The 22,383-nt window shown below is 41.6% G+C and overlaps 1 protein-coding gene across 1 annotated transcript; it reads right to left on the bottom strand.

Moving 5' to 3' along the window:
- Window positions 1-20,816: 20,816 nt before the first annotated feature.
- On the bottom strand, window positions 20,817-21,881 carry LOC135230554 (protein KPLCE-like). Its single transcript, XM_064279984.1, has one exon. It carries the CDS (start codon window positions 21,740-21,742, stop codon window positions 20,879-20,881), a length of 864 nt encoding a protein of 287 aa, XP_064136054.1. The 5' UTR covers window positions 21,743-21,881; the 3' UTR covers window positions 20,817-20,878.
- Window positions 21,882-22,383: the final 502 nt, after the last annotated feature.

The raw sequence follows: 22,383 nt of genomic DNA, 5'->3' as shown, positions 1-22,383 counted from the left end.
GAGGCGGGCACGGGGCTGGGCACTGGGGAGGACACTTGGGGGGACACTTGGGAGGACATTTAGGGACACAACACTTGGCAGGGAGCTGGCACTGCTGCTGGCTTTGCTGGCAAGACATTTTAGACAGGAAGTCAGGAAACCTAAGGACAAATGAAAAAAGCAATCAATGCCCAGGAGATAAGCAGACAAGCCCTTCACCCAGGATTTTATAGACTCTGCTCTAATACAAGCTGCTTCGTGAACATGAGCTTTAGACAGAACCCGGAGACTGATCTGAAGGGAAATTGTGATGAAAGCCATCATTTCTGTGTATTTATTCTTTTTCACTGATGTGTCTGACCATAGGTGTGTTAAAATCAGCAAAACACTGCAACATAGTTTCTTGTATATTCACTCTGAACCTTTCCTTGATCCCCGAAGCTGTCAGAGGAAGTCACTGAAGGCCTGAATCTTGGTATTCCCTCAATCTCCATGGCTGCTGCTCTTTCTTTTTTCTCTTCTTCCTTTGCTCAGCTGCCAAAATCCAGGGGTTTCATTGCTATTGATGTTGCGGTTGTTGCACTACCTCAGGCAGTTCTGTTCGCATTCACTCCCTAAGCTAGAACACTGCCATCCCCAGTGGCCTGCTTCTTGCCAAATACTTAACAAATCAATGGCAGTCAGAAGAAGATGTCCTGCCAAGGATACAGAAAGAAACCCCAGGACTGGAGCAACTGCAAGTCTCAGCACCCCTCACACTGAGCCCCCACCACCACCACCACTGCATGATTCCTTCCTTGCTCCCTGCACCCCTCTCCCTCTGTGCCTCCGTCCAGGCAGTCCTGTCACCTGCTGGCAAACTTCTCCCTGCACTTACCTGGTTCAGAACAAGAAGCAGAGCCGTCACTGGCAGGGCTGAGGACTGATGTGACCAGGACTGGAGCCCTTTTATCCTGGGCTGGTTTCCTAAGTCCTGGGTGTGAGGCACAGCCTGTGTATGCAGAGCTGTCACTTTCACACCTGGGATGAGGGTGGCTCTCCTCACATTCCTAGCCCCAGGGCTCTGGGATCTCCCTGGATGGGTCCCAGAGGAATCCAGGAAGCCCTGAGCCAACTCAGATATCTGCCCCACAGCGAGCTGCACGTTGGCCATTCCACCGTCATACATTCACTCCTTTATTCATTCAGGAAACACGTATTATCTCTCATGGGCCTGGGCTTTTGCACGATGTCTATGATACAGGAATCTTTGAGGGGTTCATAGAATGAATGTTTAAGCAATGAGTTATTAAGTCATGAGCCTTGTGATTCTGGGAAACCCTGGTGGCATAGTGGTTAAGTGCTACGGCTGCTAACCAAAGGGTCAGGAGTTCAAACCCGCCAGGCACTCCTTGGAAACTCTATGGGGCAGTTCTACTCTGTCGTATAGGGTCGCTATGAGTCGCAATCGACTCAATGGCACTGGGGTTTTGTGATTTTGACTTTTTGTTCAGACTCCTGACAGCTTTCACTCGAGGTCAGGGTCACTGTTCTCCTACAGGAACGGGCAAACTACCAACCCTTTGAAGACAGGATTTGTACAACATTTTAATCATCTGTGTATTCCTCATACCTGGTATAGGATCTGACACAGTAAACTTAGGAACGGGGGTAAAGCAACAAAATGGAGGAAAGCAGGTGTTCATGAAGCAGAGAGGCAGAGACTCAGGCCATAAGCAGGGCAGCCTGATGGCATCCCACATCACTTGGAGCAAGACAGACTCCCAGGACAGTATGTGTCAGTTCTCCTGGTAGTGGTCGGTAGTGCTCGAGAGATGGTATAGTATTTGAGAGGGTGAGAATGAGACAGGGTGGCCACTAAGCAGACCAAAAGGAAGCCACGAGGGGCATGAAAGTAAAGACCTTGAGAGACCAGCTCATCCCTGGGAAGGGCAGTGGGCACTTGGAGGGAGCAGTGCTATTCACAGGGAACGTGCTCCAGCTGTGGAGGGATTAGGAAGGACGCAGACATTATTTTGAGTTCAGAGGTTCTAGCAGACTTTTTGCTTCATTGTACAAGGTTAGGAAGTAAGAGTTTGGAACTTAGAAAAGCTGTGTTATTGAACCGTTTCATGTCTGTAGGTAGACACTTAGAGAGAAGAGAAATAAAATACTATACAATGGATTTACTTACCTTACCGTTATTTGAACACCTACTAATCAGCAGGTCCAGGGAGAAAATGCTGTAAATTATTAACTATCAACTCACCTTAATACAAGGAGGCCTGGTGCCACAATGGTCAAATGCTCAGCTCCTAACTGGAAGGTCTGTGGTTCGAACCCACCAGCTGCTCCATGGAAGAAAAAAACCTGGTGATCTTCTCCCACAAAGATTACAGCCTAGGGAAACTATGAGGCAGTTCTATTTTGTCCTGTAGGGTTGTTATGATTCGGAATTGTCTTGAGAGCACACGACAGCAACACCAACCTTAAGTGTAGTCAGTGAATTTTTTTGAGCCAACAGAGGAATTGTACAATAGGCACATGTAGGAGAGCACCACCTATCTCAAACTGGAATATCTCCTTGGGGATTAAGTAATTATTTAAGCTGTGAGCGTAGATAAGGCACAAAAGGAGAGAGAATGTGTATACCGAGAAAAAAGGACAGGTTTGATGAACCATGCAGAGAACACTGGGGTTGTTCCAACTTTTAATGGGTAGGCAAAGAAGATGTAAAAATAAAGCAGTCTAAGAAGTAAAACCTCTTCAAAGTGTTAAAAAGCAGAGGTGTCACTTTAAGAACTAAGGTGCCCCTGACCCAAGCCTCATAATGCATTGGAAAGCTGGGCAATGAATAAGGAAGACTGAAGAAAAATTGATGCCTTTGAATTATGGTGTTGGTGAAGAATATTAAATATACCATGGACTGCCAGAAGAACAAACAAATCTGTCTTGGAAGAAGTAGAGTCAGAATGCTCCTTAGAAGCGAGGATGATGAGACTTTGTCTCACATACTTTGAACATATTATGAGGAGGGATCAGTTCCCGGAGAAAGACATCATGCTTGGTAAACTAGAGGGTCAGTGAAAAATAAGAAGATCCTCCAGGAGATGAATTGGCACAGTGGCTGCAACAACGGGATCAAAATAACAATGATCATGACGATCGCACAAGACTGGGCAGTTTTTCATTTGGTTGTACATAGGGTCACTAGGAGTTGAAAGTGACTTGACAACGCCTAACAGCAAGAAATAAAAGGGAGGGGCCTAGCTGGGAAAATAAGGAAAAAAGCACGGCATTCTGGAAGAAACAGGAAAAGAAATTTAAACAAGAAGAGGATGTCCACATTGTCAAATGCTATAGAAACAGAATAGAACACAACCAGAATCCTTTAGATTTATCTTCAAGGCAATGGTGAAACTTCTTCATAACAAACATAGACAGAACCAGGGTGGCCAAAGGGGAGTCACTATTTCAAGATTTTAGGGATATATCAAGGATGAATTAGAAAAAACAAACCATTATTTGAATGATATCCATAGCAGTCAAAGTAAGGTCATATTGCAGGTCGGCTATGGGATGCATGGTGTTGACTAGAAGGACTGCAACAGTTCAGAGAGGAGAGAGCTTGATTTGCAGTCGCATTTCTAAAAAAGGGTTGTTCAAGAGTCAATGATGTTTGGTGGAAGTGATGATGAAGCTGACATTGATTATATCTCCCATCAAGAGACGGGGGCTAGAGCTGACGTTGGAGGAACTGAGGATTGAATGAAAATGCGGAGCTGACTAACATGAATGAGAGACATTTCGGAATATTGGTTAAAAGTATAGTTTGGAGTCAGCATCCTTACTTTTCTGTGGACAAGCTGTGCAATCTTAAGCAAATTATTTATCTAAGCTACAATTTCATTCTTTGTAAAATAGTGACAAGTACAAGTTGTCAAGGTGAGCACTCATATGAACTCATAGCATATAGATGTCAAGCATTTCATTTTACTTGGATCCATGATCAAACAACATATTGCATTGAGAAAATCTCCTGCAAAAGACCTCTTTAAAGTGTTAAAAAGAGTCCTCGTGGCGCAGTTGTTAAGAGCTATGGCTGATAACCAGATGGTTGGCAGTTTGAAATGACCAACCACTCCTTGGAAACCCTATGGTACAGTTCTAGCCTGTCCTATAGGGTCGCTATGAGTCAGAATCGACTCAATGACAACAGTTTTTTTTGGGGGGGGGGGAAGTTTGGTGCTCCTGACCAAAGCCATAGCGTTTTCAGTTGCCTCATATGCATGCAAAAGCTGAACAATTAATTTAAAAACACCAGAGAAGAATTGACGCCTTTAAATTATGGTGTTGGTGAAGAATATCGAATATACCATGGACTGCCAGAAGAATGAACAAATCTATCTCGGAAAAAGTACAGCAGAATACTCCTTAAAGGCAAGGATTGCAAGACTTTGTCTCACGTACTTTAGAGATGTTCTCAGAAGGGACGAGTCCCTGGGGAAGGACATCATGCTTGGTAAGAAGAGGGTCAGTGAAAGAGAGGAAAACCCTCAAAGAGATGGATTGACACAGTGGCTAAAACAATGATTGTGATGATGGTGCAGATCGGGCACTCTTTTGTTCTGCTGTACAGAACTGACTAGAGAGCACCTAACAGCAACAACAACGACAATAGTGCTCATCTGTAAGCATAAAATAGGATACTGCATGTAGAACACTGAGCGTAGTATCCTGCATGTGTCTGTAACTCAGAGAGGTAGCTGCTAGTATAACTGCTATTACTACTACTAGGATTATTATGATTATTCATAAGCTTTAGTATTTTAATAGGTATCCTTCTGTCTAATAAGGCTCCTTATCACAGAGAAGGACTGATATTACCAGGTAATATTAGAATCCTTAGCTTTGTTCTAGTTTCCTTGTTAGACTCAACTGAGGTTATAGGTGAATATATCTGGAGACAGCGATGGCAGAAGGAGTGTTAGGTGTGTATCATTCTACATAATATATTAAATGCATTCTATGTGCAAAATATTGCACTAGGTAATGCAGAGAATTTAGAGGGATTTGAACATCACCCTTATTTTCAAAGATGTCCTTTTGCAATTTACCATCTAGAAGGCCAACAGACAAGCACTCCACCAACTTTCATAGCTTTTCATAACTATAATAGACTGAATATTATAGACAAGGCCATTTTCTGTGATATGCATTGGCAAATCTGCAGCAAAAGATCATTTTAAAGGTTTAAAAAGCAAAGATGTCACCTCGATGACTAATGTTCACCTGATCCAAGCCATGGTCTTTCCAAAGGCCTCATATGCATTGATAATCTCAACAGTGAAAAAGGAAGATAGAAGAATTGATGCATCCAAACTGTGCTGTTGGCAAAGAATATCAAATATACCATGAGCTGCCAGTGAAAGAAACTAATCGGTCTTAGGAGAAAAATAATCAGAATGCCTCTTAGAAGCTAACTTATTTTGGACATATCAAGAAAGACCAGTTGCTAAAAAAGGACATCATGGTTGCTAAAGTGGAGGGTCAGCAAAGGTGAAGGAGTCCATTGGTAAGATGGATTAACACAGTGACCGAAACAACGGACTCAAACATAGTAACAATCATAAAGATGGCACAGGACCAGGCAATGTTTCATTCTGTTATACTCAGGGTTGCCATGAAGCGGAGTCTACTGGACAGCAACTAACAACAACAATTTTCTGTGAAACCAAGGTGTGACTATCTGGATGTAGAATTCAAGCAATGTGAATGAACAGAGGTGAAGATGGGAAAGGTGGATGTCAGGATGTAGAGATCTGTATTGAGAGCTACAGTCTGTGAGTGATACACAGAGATGTGCAGAGGAAGTGCTATCTGGAGGAGAAATCTTCTGAGTAATTAGAGCAATAATCATATAAAAACAATGGAGAAGAGATAGTAATACCAGCTGATATAGGCAAGAGATCTATAACTCCCTTATTTAATATCCAACTAAAGGACTGCATATCATCTCTAGTTGAATCAATAATTCCAGTAGTTGTGAGAGTTCAGACAAAGAACCGATTCTCATGGACTGGAAAAATTGAGTCTTTTTTTAGGAAAATTATAACTGATGAAAACTCCAATGGAATTTTTATTAGAGGTAGTTATATGTGCTTGTGCTTCAATGGACCCAATCATGAACAAGGATTGGGTAAAAGGAATTTATTTTAACATGAATGTTTCCCACTATTACTTATAATATTAAGAATGTGTTTCTTCCTAAAATATATACCTCTTTAAAGTGGTGACAAGCAAGGATGTCACTTCGAGGACTAAGGTGCACCCGACTCAAGCCATGGTATTTTCAGGTCCTTCATGTGAATGCAAAAGCTAGAAAATGAATAAGGAAGACCAAAAAAAGAATTGACGCCTTTCAATGATGGTGTTGTCAAAGAATATTGAATAACCATGGACTGCCAGAAGAACAAACAGATCTGTCTTGGAAGAAGTACGGCCAGAATGCTCTTTAGAAGCGAGGATGGCAAGACTTCATCTCACATACTTTGACATCTTATCAGGAGGGACCAGCTCCCTGGAGAAGAACATCACTCTTACTAAAGTAGAGGGTCAACAGAAAAGAGGAGACCCTCAACAAGATTGATTGACACAGTGGCTGCAACAATGGGCTCGGCATAACAACAATTGCGAGGATGGCGCAGGACCGGGCAGTGTTTCGTTCTGTTGTACATGAGGCCGTTATGAGTCAAAGTCGACTCAGTGGCACCTAACAACAAAATACGTAATTTCCAAGCTCACAGTTATAAAGGAAATAATTCTTTAGAAGAATGACATTAAAAAACAATTACAATGAAACCTTATACTTATAAGTGAATTTGTTTTTGCCTAATACAAAAAGGCATGACTTATTGTTCTTAAAATACTTGAATATATTTTTTAAAAGAGTTGAGATATTATTTCTTCCTTAAATTTATGACCAGTGAAGCCATCTAGACCTGGGGTTTACTTTGTGGAAGGGTTTCTAAGTGTGACTGAAATATCTTCAATACATATAGGGCTGAAAATTCTGTGTGTTGATATTTCGGGTGCCCATTACCCACTACAGACATCTCCCTGTGCATTCCTGCTTCCCTCCCACAAGCGCCAACATTTGACTTAAGTAGCCATTTGTTCCAGGATGTCATAGCCTTCCCCTCTTCCCAGTTTCTCCTATCCCCAGAATTGAAGATCCGGCCCATACTTCCCCAGTTACACATTACCCGCTGCTTGCACAAAACAAGAACACAAGTGCTATTCAGTTTTCAAATCAGCTTATTAAGATTTAACTCAGGCACAACAGAATACACAGATTTAAAGCATAATGTTTGATGAGTATTGACAAATATCTACACCTGGAGCCCTGGTTGCACAGTGGTTAAGAACTACGGCTGCTAACTAACCAAAAGGTCGGCAGTTCACATCCACCAGCTGCTCCTTGGAAACCCTATTGGACAGTTCAACTCTGTCCCGTAGAGTTGCTATGAGTTGGAATCCACTCAGCAACAACGGGTTTTTGCTTTTTCGGTTTTTTTTGGTATGTGTGTGCCCACCACCCCAATCATGTGCAACATTTCTATCACCCCAGTAAGTTCTCTCCTGTTCCTTTGCAAATAATCTACCCTGTCCCTTTCATCCCATGCCCCAGGCAAACATTAAACTGATTTCTATTACCTTAAATCAGTTTAACCTGTTCTAGAACTTCATATAAATGGAACCAGTATGTTTTCTTTTGTGTCTGGCTTCTTTTGTTCATTTTTATTCCTGAATTTTATTCCACCATATGAATAAATTAAAATTGATTATCCATTTCTCTGCTGATGAATATTTGAGTCATCTTTAGGATTGCTATTAGTCAGAATCAACTTGCCAGAACCGGTTTGGTTTTTGTTTTTGTTTTTTTAGTTTTGGAGTGCTATGAATAAAACTCCAATGAACAGTCATGTACAGACATTAGCATGAATCTGTTTCTCTCAGAGAACAGAGCATGTTTTTCTTGAGTGAATACCTACAACTGGAATCACTGTACAGTGTCTGAAGTGCATGTTTAGCTTTATAAGAAACTCCCAAAACTGTTTATAAAATCGTTGTATGATTCTACACTCACACCAGCTACATTTGGGAATTCCATGTGCTCTACAACCAACACTTGATACTGTCAGACTTGTAAATTTTACTCTAGAGACCGTGAGATGATATTTAATTGTCATTTTTATTTTGCATTTTCATGATAACTAACAATCTTAAGCATTTTTACATATGTTTAATGACCACATGTTTTTTTGTGAAGAATCTATTCAAGTCTTTTATCCATATTTAATTGAATTGTTTGTCTTCTTATTAAGGAGTTGTAAAACATCTTTATAGATTCTGAATACAAGCCCTTTGGCAGATATATGTATTACAAGTATTTCTCCCAGTTCGTGTCATGCCTTTCCATTTTCTTAATGGTGCCTTCTGAAGAGTAGAAGCTTCTTAATTTTTTTTTATGAAATTCAAATTTGTTTTTCTTTTATGGTTTGTACTTTTTGTGTTTTGTCTAAGAAATCTTTACCAAGCCCAAAGGCATGGAGATTTTCCTCTGTTTATCTCTAGCAGTTTCATTGTTTTAGATTATACATATATATCTTTGATTTATTTTAAATTGATTTTGTTTATGCTGTGAAGTAGAAGTCTAAGTTTAGTTTTCTTCCATTGCCTTGGTGCCTCGGTCAAAATGAATTGATCGTACGTATGTGGGTCAGATTCTGGATTTTATATTCTGTTTCTCTGATATATTTTTATATTCCTGAACCAAGAATGTACTTTCTTTATTACTGTAGCTTTACAGTAAGTCTTGCAACAAGGTGGCTGACTGAGGATCTCTGTGTCTCCATATAAGTTTGGAATTACTTGGTCAGCTCCTTAAATCAAAGTTTTCAGGATCTGGATTGGGATTGTAACAAACCTATAGATCAATTTGGGGAGAACTGACATCTTCACAATATTAAGTCATACGATCTAAACCCTTACTGCAGAGTAAATCTCTACATTTATTTAAGTATATTTTTTATTTACACTAGGCAATGTTTTCTGATTTTCAGTGTAGAGATCTATAAACATCTTTTATGACATTTATTCATAAGGATTTATACACACACATATGTGCATGTATATATATATAAATACTTAGGAATAAATGCGTTAAAGATACTTATAGACGTACAAACATGTGTATACATTGGAGTCCCCGGCTGGCCCAGATACTTAAGTGCCTGGCTACTAACTGAAAGGATGGCGGTCCAAGTCCACCCAGAGGCGCCTCAGAAGAAAGTCCTGGAGATCTACTTCCAAAAGATCACCGTCGCTGACAGCCCTGCTCTGAGACAGATGAGGTTCCTATGAGCTGGAATCACCCTGAGGACAGCAGGGCTGGGTTATTGTATATTTTCAGTGTTATTCATTTCCCGTTGTTTATTGCTGGCGTGTAGAAATACGATTCATTTTGTGTTGACCTCGTATCCTCCAGCCCTGCTAAACTCACTTATTAATGGTAGTAGGTTTCTTCTGCAGATCCTTAGGGCTTCTTCTTTAGACGATCATGGAACATGCAAACAGAAACAATTTCGCTTTTTCCTTTCTACTTCGTGTGCTTTTGTGTTATCTTGCCTTAACGCACTGGTTACGCCCTCTGGTGTGACGCGGCTCAGAAATGGCGACAGTAAGCATCCTTGTCTTGTCCCTAATCTTTGTGGACAAATACTGAAATGATATCTTACCATTAAATACTATGTTAAGTATACATTTTTACAGATGCTCTTCATACATCTGACGAAGCTCTCTTCCAACCCTTTTCACTGAGAGTTTTTATCATGAATGTACGTAAACATTTTCAAATGCTTTTTGCACTTATCGAGAAGATTCTGTGATTTCCGCCTTTATTCGCTTACTGTAACGGACTGTGCTGAGTGCTTCCAAATGCTGAACTGATGTCCTCCAAGATAACCTCAATGGTTGTGGTGTGTTACCGTTTTTCCGTGTTGCTGGATTCGAATTGCTCTTATTTTGTTGAAGACCTCTACGGCTATGTTCATGGGGAATATTGGTCTCCAGGTTTATCTTCTTATAACATCTTTGCCTGCTTTTGGTGTCAAAGCCTTGTGAAAGAAGTTGGGACATTTTTCTTCCAACTCTGTTTTCTGAAGTTGTCTGTGTGCACTTGATATTATTTCTTCCTTAAACATACGATTGGTTTCAGAAATGAAATCATCTGGGCCTGAAGTTTTCCTTGTGGAAAGGTTTTTGATTATTAATTTTTCTTTGATATACGATTGTTTTTGTTACCTGTTTCTTCTTGTGTCATTTTTAGTAGTTTTTTGTTTAAGTATCTTTCAAATATCACCTAAGTTGCCAAGTTCATTTGTAAAGTTTTTCATAATATTACTCTTTTATCCACATGATATCCATAGTTCCTCTACTGATATCCTAAAATTGGTAATTTGTGATTTTTTTTTTAACTCTTGATTAGTCTTGTCAGTTTTACTAATCTTTAAAAAAATGGCTTTGTTAATTTCTATTATGGTGTGACCGTGCTACAGAGTTAGAAAGGAACCCCACCTAAAATTTAGTTCAGATATTGAGGCTGATATTGCCCCTCCCTCCCCAGACACACCTAGACGATATGAAAAGGTCTACTATTCACATCACAAGGCTTTCTTGGGAAAGCAGGGTGGCTTCCAAGCTCAGAGCAGGAAAAAGGACCTGGCTTGGGGGTTTTATGGTGATTAGCAGTGGGGAGAGTTTAAGGCTTCCCACACATGGTTTGAACTTCTCTCTGGTGCCATAGAAGGCAGCATTTGTGCTTTCTCATCAGCTATGTTACACTGTGGGTAATTTACCAGAGTGAACTTTATATGATATACTGTATACTGCTAAGGGATTTGTACTAGCATTACTGGAATTTGGAAGATACTCCTTAGTTGCCCTTTGTAGGGAATTTTGCTGGTTTGTAATTGAGCTAAATTATAGGAAAGCACCTGGACAAAGCTCAACACGTAGTAGATAAGGGTTTTTAACTGCATCTGTGGTAAACATCAATAAATATTCACATAGTTCTGTAATAAGATAGCTCCATTAAATAGCCAATGATCTAGAAATAATCCAGGTATGCGAAACTATGATAATTAGAAGGTCATAGGCACTAGAAGTACGTAGATCCTTTTTCTTATTTCTGTTTTAAAAGTAGCTCAGATCTCTAAAGATGCAGTGCTTTCTGATGCCCCATTCCTTAAAGATATAAGAAATGAAACTGCTGGAATCATAAATGTCCTCTTTGGGAAACTACTCCATAATCTGTGCAGTTAATGCACCAACTTTGTAAATGGACATTAGGATGTTAAACAGTGGCACACAGACAAATACGTGCACACACACTGGCACCCCCAAAAGGGTAGAGATTGTAAAATCCAATTAATTAAGGAAACACGAGGTTTTGTAAAGTTAAATAGCTTTCTTTATGGCAAGACTTTTTTGAGCCTTTATTATGTGATCACACATGTGAATCTTCATGAATAATGAATTACATTCGTTATTAATGCACTGTGTTCCAACATTTGAGCATGGAATGCTCTTTATGCTAAACTTTGTGAAACCGTTGTTCTAAGGAACAGGGTTAGGGAGATTCTGGTCTAACCTTGGGTTCTAATAATAGTGAGCTATATTATTTAGATCAACTGTCTTATGAAAAACAACTGAAATGACTAATAAAAATTCCTTGACAGGTAGGTGATATATAGATAAATAGGTAAGATAGTAAGAGATAGATATTGTCAGGCAAAAACTGAAGAGAAAATAGAAATTAGCAGAGTGAGGAGGTTGCTTTTGCCCTAAGGCTAAAATGACCTTTCCTTTTGATAGCCTTTACTTGGTGAGGAGGACAGAAATTGGAACCTAGACCCACTCCCATAGGGTAGGGAGTAATAGGAGACATTCCACAGTTAGCTGGATTCACTCTCAGGGTAAACCTAGAGTAAATCAGCTACACTGACTTGCTGCCATGTTTGCATTTCTGAGTAGCCCAGGCACCCTTCACCCATGAGCTTTGCTTAAGATGGTCCTAGGATGGGAAAGGAGGCCTGGCTGCTCAGTGGTTAAGAGCACAGGTTGCTAACCAAAATCTTGGCAGTTCAAATTCACCAGCCGCTCCTTGGAAACCCTATAATCCATTGCCGTTGAGTTGATTCTAACTCATAGAGACCCTATAGGACAGAGTAGAAGTGCCCCGTAGTGTTTCTAAGGGGCACCTGGTGGATTTTAACTGCCAACCTTTTGGTTAGCAGCAGTAGGACATAACCACTACGCCACCAGTGTTTCCCATGAGGCAGTTCTACCCTGTCCTATAGGATTGCCATGAGTCGGAATCAACTCAAAGGCATCTGGTTTCGTTTTTGGTTTTTTAGGATAGGAGAGCCCCTGGTCTTATAGCAGAAGCAAATACAATTCATCTCTGGAGGAAAACACTTGCATCCTAGTTTCCAGTTCTTTCAGCAAACACATTTTCAGGTCAGTAACCCCTCACTGGTCCCTCCTTGGCTGAGATGCTCCTCGTCTCTGGCTGAAACTTTTATGATAGTTTTTCTTAGTTTGCTTGGCCCTAGCCTCCCCATTCAGGATAAGCTGAGTGTCTTTTCTCTGTGTTCCCATAATGCTTTATTTACTGTATTTATCATTTTGTTGTTGTTGTTTAACAGGCTGGCTCAATCAGAAGACTCTGATCTCCTCTAAGGCAGAGATGATGTCTTTTTATCTTGGTGCTCCCAGCACTTAGCACTGTTCTCCCCACCCAGCACTGAGTACAGGTGTGTTCTCAATAAGTGTTTATTAAATGAATGAACAGACCTTTACTGAAGGTGTGGGAACTGAAGGAGGAGAGAGTTCCTTGGTTTAACCCCAGGCAATAAACCATGGAGATGATGAAAGGCAGGCTCTTAGGGGGAAAAGGGAAGGAGGTTTGTCTTGAAAGGAACAGTCTACTTCTGAAGGCTTTTATCGATTTGAATAAACTGATATGAGAATTAAAGGGCATGAGAAAAAGAGGACACAGAGAATGGAAACACCCAAGAGGGTAATAGCTGTCAAAAAAACAAGAATGGAATCTGTGTACCGAACACCTGTTTTGGGTCCTTCCCCACCATATATTAGTTGTGTCATCTCGATAAAGTCACTTAACCTCTCTGAATGTCAGTTTCCCATCTGTTACATTAGAGCAGTAAAGATATTCATATTTCCGTTATTAGTCATATGACTGTTTTATTAAATGAGATAATGGATGTGCAATTGCAATGTAATTCTACAATGCAGTTTCTAGTTATTATCACTAGTAGTATTTAAAAGGGAGAGCTGGAGAGCAAAGGAAGTACAGAGTGGAGAGAAGATGAAGACTAAAGACTGTCTCTTTGATAGGAATCGACTCGACGGCACTGGGTGTGGGGCTTTGATAGGAAGCAGATTCCCCGGTGCCCCTTCTCTATGGGAATTCAAGTTCTAGAACTTGAATCTAGAATCCATACTGGTTAAGAACCAAGGCTCCTAAGTAAGGTTGGGCTCAAATCAGAGCTGACATTAGCATGGCCTTGGCAGCTTATTTAACCTTGAGGGGGCTCATTAACCTCAGCTATAATATGAGGATAAAAACTGGGTTTACTTCTGAAGTTATGGTGAGAATTAAGTGAGATTCATTCCTCCAGGAAATATTTATTAACTATTTGTTACATGACGGACATTGTTCTTGGCACTACAGATATAGCAGTTAATCAGATGGACAAGGTCCTTGCCTTTAGTATGTTCTCACTCTAGTGCGGAAGACAAAGCAATATGCAAATAAGTATGTAACATAATATTAGTGAAAAGTTCTAGAGAAAAAAATTAAGCAAGACAAGGTAAGAAGTGAGGACAGGGCACTGTCTGAGTCAGGGTGGCTAGAGATATGGCATATGGAGAGCTTAGCACTGCAGCAGGCTCAATGAATAGTACATAGTATTTGTTGTTGTTGTTAGGTGCCACTGAGTTGGTTCCAACTCATAGCAACCCCATGTACAACAGAATGAAACATTGCTGCATCGTGCACCATCCTCACAATTGCTGCTATGTTTGAGCTCATTGTTGCAGCCACTCTGTCAATCCATTTTGTTGAGGGTCTTTCTCTTTTTTGCTGGCCCTCTACTTTACCTAGCATGATGTTCTTTTCCAGGGAGCTAGTCCTTCTTCATAACATGTCCAAAATATGTGCAATGAAGCCTCACCATCCTCGCTTCTAAGGACCATTCTGGCTGTATTTCTTCCAAGACAAGTTTGTTCACCTTCTTTGTTAGCAGAGTTTTTTCTGTCTGAGAAGTCCATAGAAGCTAAGCCTACTAGTATTTTGTGTGGGATTCGCTGGGAAACCAGACTGGATTCAAACAACAGAGGAAATTTCCATAGGATAGACACAAGAAAAGTTCCCTGGGTGGCACAGAGGGTTTGTGTTCAGCTACTAATCAAAAGGTTAGTGGCTCCATGGAAAAAAACTCCTGGTTATCTTTTTCTGAAAAGATAACAGACAAGAAAATCCTGTGGAGCAGTTCTACTCTGTGACACATTGATTTGCCATGAGTTGGAATCGATTCCACAGCAATGGGTTTGGATTTTTTTTTTTCTTTTTTGAAACGTAAATGGGAAAAAAAAATTTTTTATTTTTAAATGGGAAAGATTCATTCTTTTATTTAACAAGAATGTATTCAGTACCACCGGTGCTAGGATCTGGGGACATGAAAGCTAATTGGATCTAGTTCCCAGCTCTATGGACCACCAAGTCTAATAGGCTGAGATGGACAGGTCTCCGGGCAGAACATTCGTGTGAGTGGAGCATGAGGGCTGGCCACGAGGATCTCAGAGAATACTAATCACTGCCTGCCTTTCTCAGACCTTTGGTGCTACACATTCTATTCTACCCCCCTCCCCAAACCCCCATCTGTCTCACAGAGCAGATTTGCTAATCAGGCCATTAGCAACCTGTCAACTGGGTGGAGATGCTTACACCAATGACAAGGAATGGCATCTGGTTATGACACTTTCCCTAGCCAACATGTCTGAGGACCTGGTCTGGACTCCCCCTCCCTGTCAAGCACTGACTCTAGAGAGAAGCTGTTCTCTGGGTACCCACTCTCTGGACCTGTTAAGGGATACCTTTTCATCAAACCTCTACACCGTTTCCATTTTCTTGGAAAAATACTACACTGAGGAAGATTCAAAGAATTGGAAGCACAGACTGTAAGAGCTACTAAAGGCTCTTAGTGATTGTCTCACCCAACTTCCTCATTTCACAGAGGAGGAATCTGAGGCCCAAGAACTGAAGGGGCTTATTCAAGGTTACAAAACAATTTTGAGACAGAGCTGGAATAAGAGCAGATGTGGGAGCATCTGGGAGACAATAGGTATTTGTGATGTCAGGTTGTATATTTCCATAATTTTACCCATATGAAAATCTTCTCTTTTACTGTAGAAATATAAACTTTTAAACTATGAGAACCCCTTAATATATTTATCTGGCATGACTATCACTCTCTTACTCTCTAAGTTGTCTTTCATACTTACTATTGTAGTCCCTCAAGCCAGAGACAGGAGATAGTTTAACATATTATGTACCTAATATGTAACAGGCATAGTTTAGACAGCTTCCTGAGGCACCATCCCTGAGTGCAAAGATCATTTAACTTATCTGAAGTCATAGGGCCAGTAAATGGATCTGTCTACTAAAGTCCAGATCTTTCCACAACACCGGCCATTGCTCACTTATACCTGCCAGGTAGTTCAGATCAGTCACCACATTGCTCAGGTAAGAGAAACGTCACATGCAAAGTGACTAACACAGTGCCTTGCAAGACCTAGCACATAGTAGGTCTCCACAAATACCAGGTCCCTCTGCCTTTCCCTTTAGATGTCAAGCTTCAATAGATTCAGTGATTTTCTTATGATTACTTAACAATACTGGTGTACATTCATACACAATATACGCATAACATGTGTAAGATAAAAACACTTAGATAAGTACACCTGTATTATTATTAATCTTGGAAAAGAGACCATTTGTATATATTAGCCTTGCTTGTCAGTAATTTTGGCAGAGGCATTTTACTGAAAAAGAAACCATTGTAAAAACTCTCCTGTACAGGGGAGGTGGGTTGCAATCCCCTCAGTAGGCTTTCCTAATCCCAAAAAATCCTGAGAAAATAGACTCATACTAGATCGTAAGATAACAGCCCTCCGGTCTCTCCAAGGAAACTCTCCCCAGTTTACCAGGGATTCAGTTCCATGATCTGGGTTTGCCATTTCTCTAAATAGTTCACAGTGACATTTCAATAAATGTTGTGGAGGGACCCGAGGTCAGGGAACTTGGGTTATTTTACAAATGAAATATACATGAAGATTTTTTAAACTATAAAAACCAGGGTACAGCAGAAATTTGGATTAGGCCAAAGATGTTTTGAAACTGAATACTCTGAAGTACGTGCTTCTAATCTATTAGATCCAGAAATAACTAGGGAATCAGCATCATGCCAGTGTAGGGATCCCTGTAGTGGGACACAAAGATCACCTAATGGTGGTACTTGAAGAGACCTTACTGATACTATGGGCTGACCTACCATTTTACAAGTGTGCAAAGTAGACTCAGAGAGGAGGAGATGGCAGGGCTAGGGAAGAACCAGATAAATGAATGCAGTTGTTGTTATCTTCCCTTGAGTCTGCCCAGTCATAGAGACCTCATGCACAGCCAGATCAGATCCTTGTGATCCATAGGGTTTTTATTGGCCTTTTTTAAATTTTTTTCAGAGGTAGATCGCTAGGTTTTTCTTCCTCTTCCATCTTAGTCTAGAAGGTCCACTGAAACTTGTTCAGCATCATAACAACATGCAATGAGTGGTGACTGTGCTTAACGTGCATTAGTCAGGAATTGAACTCAGGCCTCCCACATGGAAGGCAAGAATGCTACCAACGAACCATCATTGCCTTCATAACTAATGCTGTTGTTGTTGTGTGCTGTTTCCTAGGCAATTATCTTAGATCATCCATTATATGCTCTAAAAATATTAATTTCTTTCTGCAGAGGGGAACAAACTTTAAAAGGTGTAAATCATACAGTATTGCCTGCCTTCTTGAAACTTTGTGAGAGCTCCCATTGGCTCCTTGGCTATCAATACCATCCTTATCATGGCCGACCAAACTCTCCTGCCCCTTCTCCCTAATCTCTCACCCTTACACTTGTCAGGCTTCTTCCTCCCACAGCACCCTGGAACAGGCTTGTGTCTCTGCCTGAAGAAGTCTTCCTTCCTCGATATATAGTTAACTCCTACTTAACCTTGAACTCAAGCAGCACTTTCTCAAGGAGGTCCTTTCCAACCTCCTGGACCAGGTAAATTTTCCACATTACAGACCTCCTTTATACCTCTGGTCATAGGTGCCTCTTTACATTCATTTTTCAGAGATTTGACTGTTCATTCACCTTCTCTGCTAAAAGCTATAAAACAGGAAAGATGGTGCCTGGAAGAAAAATAGATGCAAAATAACTATTTATAAGATAAATGAATGAAAATCAGACATAGAAGTTGCTAGTAGAGCTTGCAGATTGGATCAGGAGGAGTTCTCAAGTCCTGGTCCCAGCCAATCAGTCCCCTGAAGCCTGCAGAAGAGGAAGGTCTATCCTCCCAGGTGTTGGAGGGTCTTTGTGAAGTGTCCGTGGGTGCTCACTTTGGATGCTTTGTAAGCCTACATCCCTTCAGCTGCTGCTGCTTGTTTGACATCGTCTTTCCCTCATATCCACCAAACACACGCATGGCTCTTCTGAAGGTTTTGGGGTTATTGGGAGACACGCTTTGTTTGCTCCATCTCACCCCTCCAAACTCAGTCCCCTATTTCATGGGGATCAGGGGCCTTGGTTTGCTTTCAAATAATAATAACTCCCTGGGATCTAAGTGGTAGTTTTACAGGTGTGTTCGTGGAGTAGCATACAATTAGGTTTTATGTATTTTGTTTTTATTTTTAATTCAATGCAAACTTGAAAAGTTAGGAAAGCCCTTAGTAGCAATTCATATAATAATCAGACAGACAGACAGAGACAGAGAGACACAGGAATCAAAATGTGTATCAAAAAGGGCAATAAGGGAATGATTATATGAAGCATGGACTGGCCACACTACGGAAATTTTAGAAAACAAAACAACATTAAAAAAAAGGCAAGATATTACATGCTCTCACCAAAATTTATATTTAATATTAACTTATTAAATGAAAAAATTGTAATAGACCAAGGCACACTGTGATATTATTGTAATAAAAAGAGAACAGTCAGTGTTTTCTTCCTGTCTTTCTTCTCACTCACACTCCCTTCTAAAGAGAATTATGCTTTTGCCTTTTAAGCTTTATAATCCCTTCATTTCCCTTATATAAGCTCATTAGAATGGGCTAGAAAGAGAGAACACCTGAAGTAAAGAAGAGAGATTTTCATCCCTGGGGAAATTGTTCAAGAACCAAGAATTCCAGGATTGGGTAAATATAGAGAAAAATGAAAAAGGAACCAGAGAGACTGTATTTTCATAACGAGGACCAGACATAGATTGGGTAGGGGAGGAAAGGGGAGAGGGTAAGGGGAAAAAGAAGTAAAAACCACAATGCTGCATGTTATAAAGTGTTTGGGAGTTTAGTGAGAGAGTCCTGAGCAGCTATTGGATATAGGAGAATTGAGGAAGAGAGAAAAAGGGATTTTGCGGAGGATGTTATGAGTTATAAAGTTGATTCCTTGCTCTCTCTCACTCTATAAACCCAGTGTCATCGAGTCGATTCCGACTCATAGCGACCCTATAAGACAGAGTAGAACTGCCCCATAGAGTTTCCAAGGAGTGCCTGGAGGATTTGAACTGCTGACCCTTTGGTAAGCAGTCCTAGCACTTAACCCCTACATCTTCAGGGTTTCCTTTATCTCTCTCTATATATATATTTCAGTGCTGTACCAGCCTTTTTGGATGCCGTTCTCTGCAAAGACTAGATTACAGGGGATTCAGGAATCTTCAGGAGTGACTTAAATCTATGTGGTTTATGTATAAGCAACATCTAGACAAAGTCTGTTGTCGTTGTGTGCTGTCAAGTCGATTCCAACTCATAGTAACCCTGTAGGAAAAAGTAGAACTGCTCCTTAGTATTCCCTAGGCAGTGGTTAAGTGACCAGCTGCTAGCCAAAAGGTGACAATTTGAATCCATCAGCTGCTCTGCGGGAGAAAGATGTGGCAGTCTGCTTCCCTAAATATTATAGACCTGAAAACCCTATGGGGCAGTACTACTCTGTCCTAGAGGGTCACTATAAGTCAGAATGCACCACACAGCACGCCTTAAACAAAGTCTAGATGGATGCAGTTCAAACTAATCATGTCCATCTCTGGAGAAATGTATGAAATTGGAAGTTGAAGGGTTATCAAAATTTTTACAGAGCTTTTGCTATTTACATGATTTGAAACAATAAAGGTATGTTTTAAGAAGGATTACATGCTCATGTTAATTACAGAATAGGGAGCACAATGGCCTCCTTCAATGCAATTGCCACTTAGTGGTAGAAGAAGAAAAGGTGGTCCTGGGCACGGCTGCCCCAGTGGTCGGTGTCCAGTTGCTGGGCTGCGAATTTATGGAGCTTGGATGGAGTATGATTTATGGAGACATGGGCACTGTAGATGTTCAAAGACGCTGTAGTAGTCCAGATGACTCTCTGCTGATGTCCGAGGATAAGTCAACACAAATTTCTTAGAAACTAATACAGTACTCCTAATATTGCACATGCATTCATTCACCAAGCATATTGGGTGTCTCCTATGCACCAAGACCTGTGGGATTACTTTGAGCAGTAGTTTTCCCTCTTCCTATCTCTTAATGAATGAGTTTATATCGTCTAGTTATAAAAATCCATCCCAAACCCTCCAGAGTATCAATTTAGTGGAGAGGAAAGGTGACTGGCCTTGGGATCAGATGTTTTTTCCACCACATTGGTCTTCCTCTTGGAGACCTCTCATTTACTACACTTGCTGTCTCTCTAAGGCCAACATGAGGAATATCTCCCCACTTCAGGAGAGACCTAGCCTCTTCTCTCAGGCCTCTACCCTATGGCCTCAACAGGGCAAGCTCATCAGATGGTAAAACCCCTACTCTCTAAAGCCGAACATGGGTTCCACCCCCTCATACAGCAGCAAGGGCATCATCTGTTGATGCTCCTGAGCAGAGCTGATTTCACAGTCCCTTTAACACCCAGGAAGATGAACTCCGAGTTTACACACAGCAACTTTGCTACCAAGAGAGCCTCATTATGGACAAACCATCACCTTAGGCTGATCAGAGGGTGGGAAAGGGGCAGCCCTCAAGCCCCAAATCTCTGACCTCAGATACTGCTAAGTACATAGGGAAGTTAATTCACAGCATTCTAGAAGACATGGGGATCCCAGGCTGGGATTTCACCAGCTCTGTCTGCTTGCTCAAATCTATGCAGACCTTTCTTCTTGTTGAGAAGCAAGACTAAGAGAGGGAGGCAAATTCTGGTAGAGAAGCATAAGCATGGGCCAAAGAAACAGACCAGGTGTCCCTGTGAATTGCATTCAGAGTTTTATTCTTGCCATAGTTTGAGATTGTGCTAACTCTGGCAGGCTGCCTTGATAAAGAAAGAAGCAAAGAAAGCACAGAGGGGAAGCAAGGAATGAGATTCCATGTTACTAGGCATGATGGGATGGGGGGGGGGGAGTCAGCAGTTGGTGAATGTTCCAGAACGGATATCTGGGGACAGCAGGGTTGGGCAGTGGAGAGTGAATTCTGGAGTGGGGCTAGTCTTCTGTGTTTAACAGCAGCAGTCGTCGTCCTCAAGGTCACAGCATGCAGGTCCTCGGGAACTCATGGGGATAATTCCCAAACAGCAGCACCCACAGTCACAGCATGGGTCAGGGTTACAGCCCTGGGATCCTGAGCTGTGCACTCTGCTGCTTGCAGGAGCCTGCACGTAGTAGGTCTGGCAAGGAGAAGGGCACTGGACATAACATGTCTGGGTCTGGCAGGGAGTTGGACATTTCACATAGGTCGTCTGGCAGGGAACTGGGCATTTCACACAGGTCGTCTGGCACGGAACTGGGCATTTCACACAGGTCGTCTGGCACGGAACTGGGCATTTCACACAGGTCGTCTGGCACGGAACTGGGCATTTCACACAGGTCGTCTGGCACGGAACTGGGCATTTCACACAGGTCGTCTGGCACGGAACTGGGCATTTCACACAGGTCGTCTGGCACGGAACTGGGCATTTCACACAGGTCGTCTGGCACGGAACTGGGCATTTCACACAGGTCGTCTGGCACGGAGCTGGGCATTTCACATACGTTGTCTGGCATGGAGGTGGGCATTTCACATAGCTTTGAGTCTGGCATGGAGTTGGACATTTCACATACGTTGTCTGGCATGGAGGTGGGCATTTCACATAGCTTTGAGTCTGGCATGGAGTTGGGCATTTCACACACGTCGTCTTGCATGGAGCAGGGCATTTCACATAGGTCTGAGTCTGGCACGGGTCAGGACACACCACACTAACAGCTTTAGTCTCACATGGAGCTGCACATTTCACAGACGTGCATTTTGTGCTTCGCACTGACCCCAGTTTCAAACCTTTCACACAGGTGGGAGGAAAATATTGCTGCTCCTGTTGGTCGCACATCTTTGTGAGGTTTTGTAAAATCTGGAAAGAAAGGTTTCATCAGAAGGCTGAAACTAGGAAAGTTTCCAGAGAAACCTGTAGCACTCCCTTTGGGTAAAGTGTGGTTTCTAAGCAGTGGTCTTTTTGAGAAGGTCACAGGAACCTAGAGGCTATACACCTGTCACTTAGGATGGACTCAGAGTCAGAGATTCTAGGCTTGGCTCTGTGTCTTTACCTGGCTGTGTGACGTTGGACAAGTCTCCTCTCATCCCTGGGCCTCAGTTTCCACAATGGAAAATGAAGAGTATCAAACAGTGATGTCTGTGTTTCTGCCCAATTCTCTGAGCCTCCTCTCTTCTTCTTACTCCCAAATCTGTGTTAGGAATTATCCATGGGAAATTGTTTTTCCCTAGCTGATTTCCCCTTGCCACAGATTCACTCAAGGGCAGTATTCCTCCTTCCTTCTGCCCAGCCACAGAGTACCCAGTGAAGGCAAATTTATGTCTATAGAGTTGTGAGCCAACACCAGTTTCAAGCACATGAGCCCAGGAGAGGACTGCACACCTGTACTCAGAGAGCAAGCAGATCTAGTTCTCTGAAAAATCCTTTACACACAGGACTAATAGCTCAGCGAGCCTCTTTCTCTCCTCTCTGTGCTTCCT

This window comes from Loxodonta africana, chromosome 3 (assembly GCF_030014295.1).
Source record: "Loxodonta africana isolate mLoxAfr1 chromosome 3, mLoxAfr1.hap2, whole genome shotgun sequence".
NCBI lineage: Eukaryota > Metazoa > Chordata > Mammalia > Proboscidea > Elephantidae > Loxodonta > Loxodonta africana.
This window is presented reverse-complemented; position numbering and strand designations above follow the sequence as displayed.

Bases quoted from the DNA above. Each gene is read 5' to 3' on its own strand.
- LOC135230554 (XM_064279984.1), bottom strand. From the start codon at position 21,742: ATGTGCGACCAACAGGAGCAGCAATATTTTCCTCCCACCTGTGTGAAA.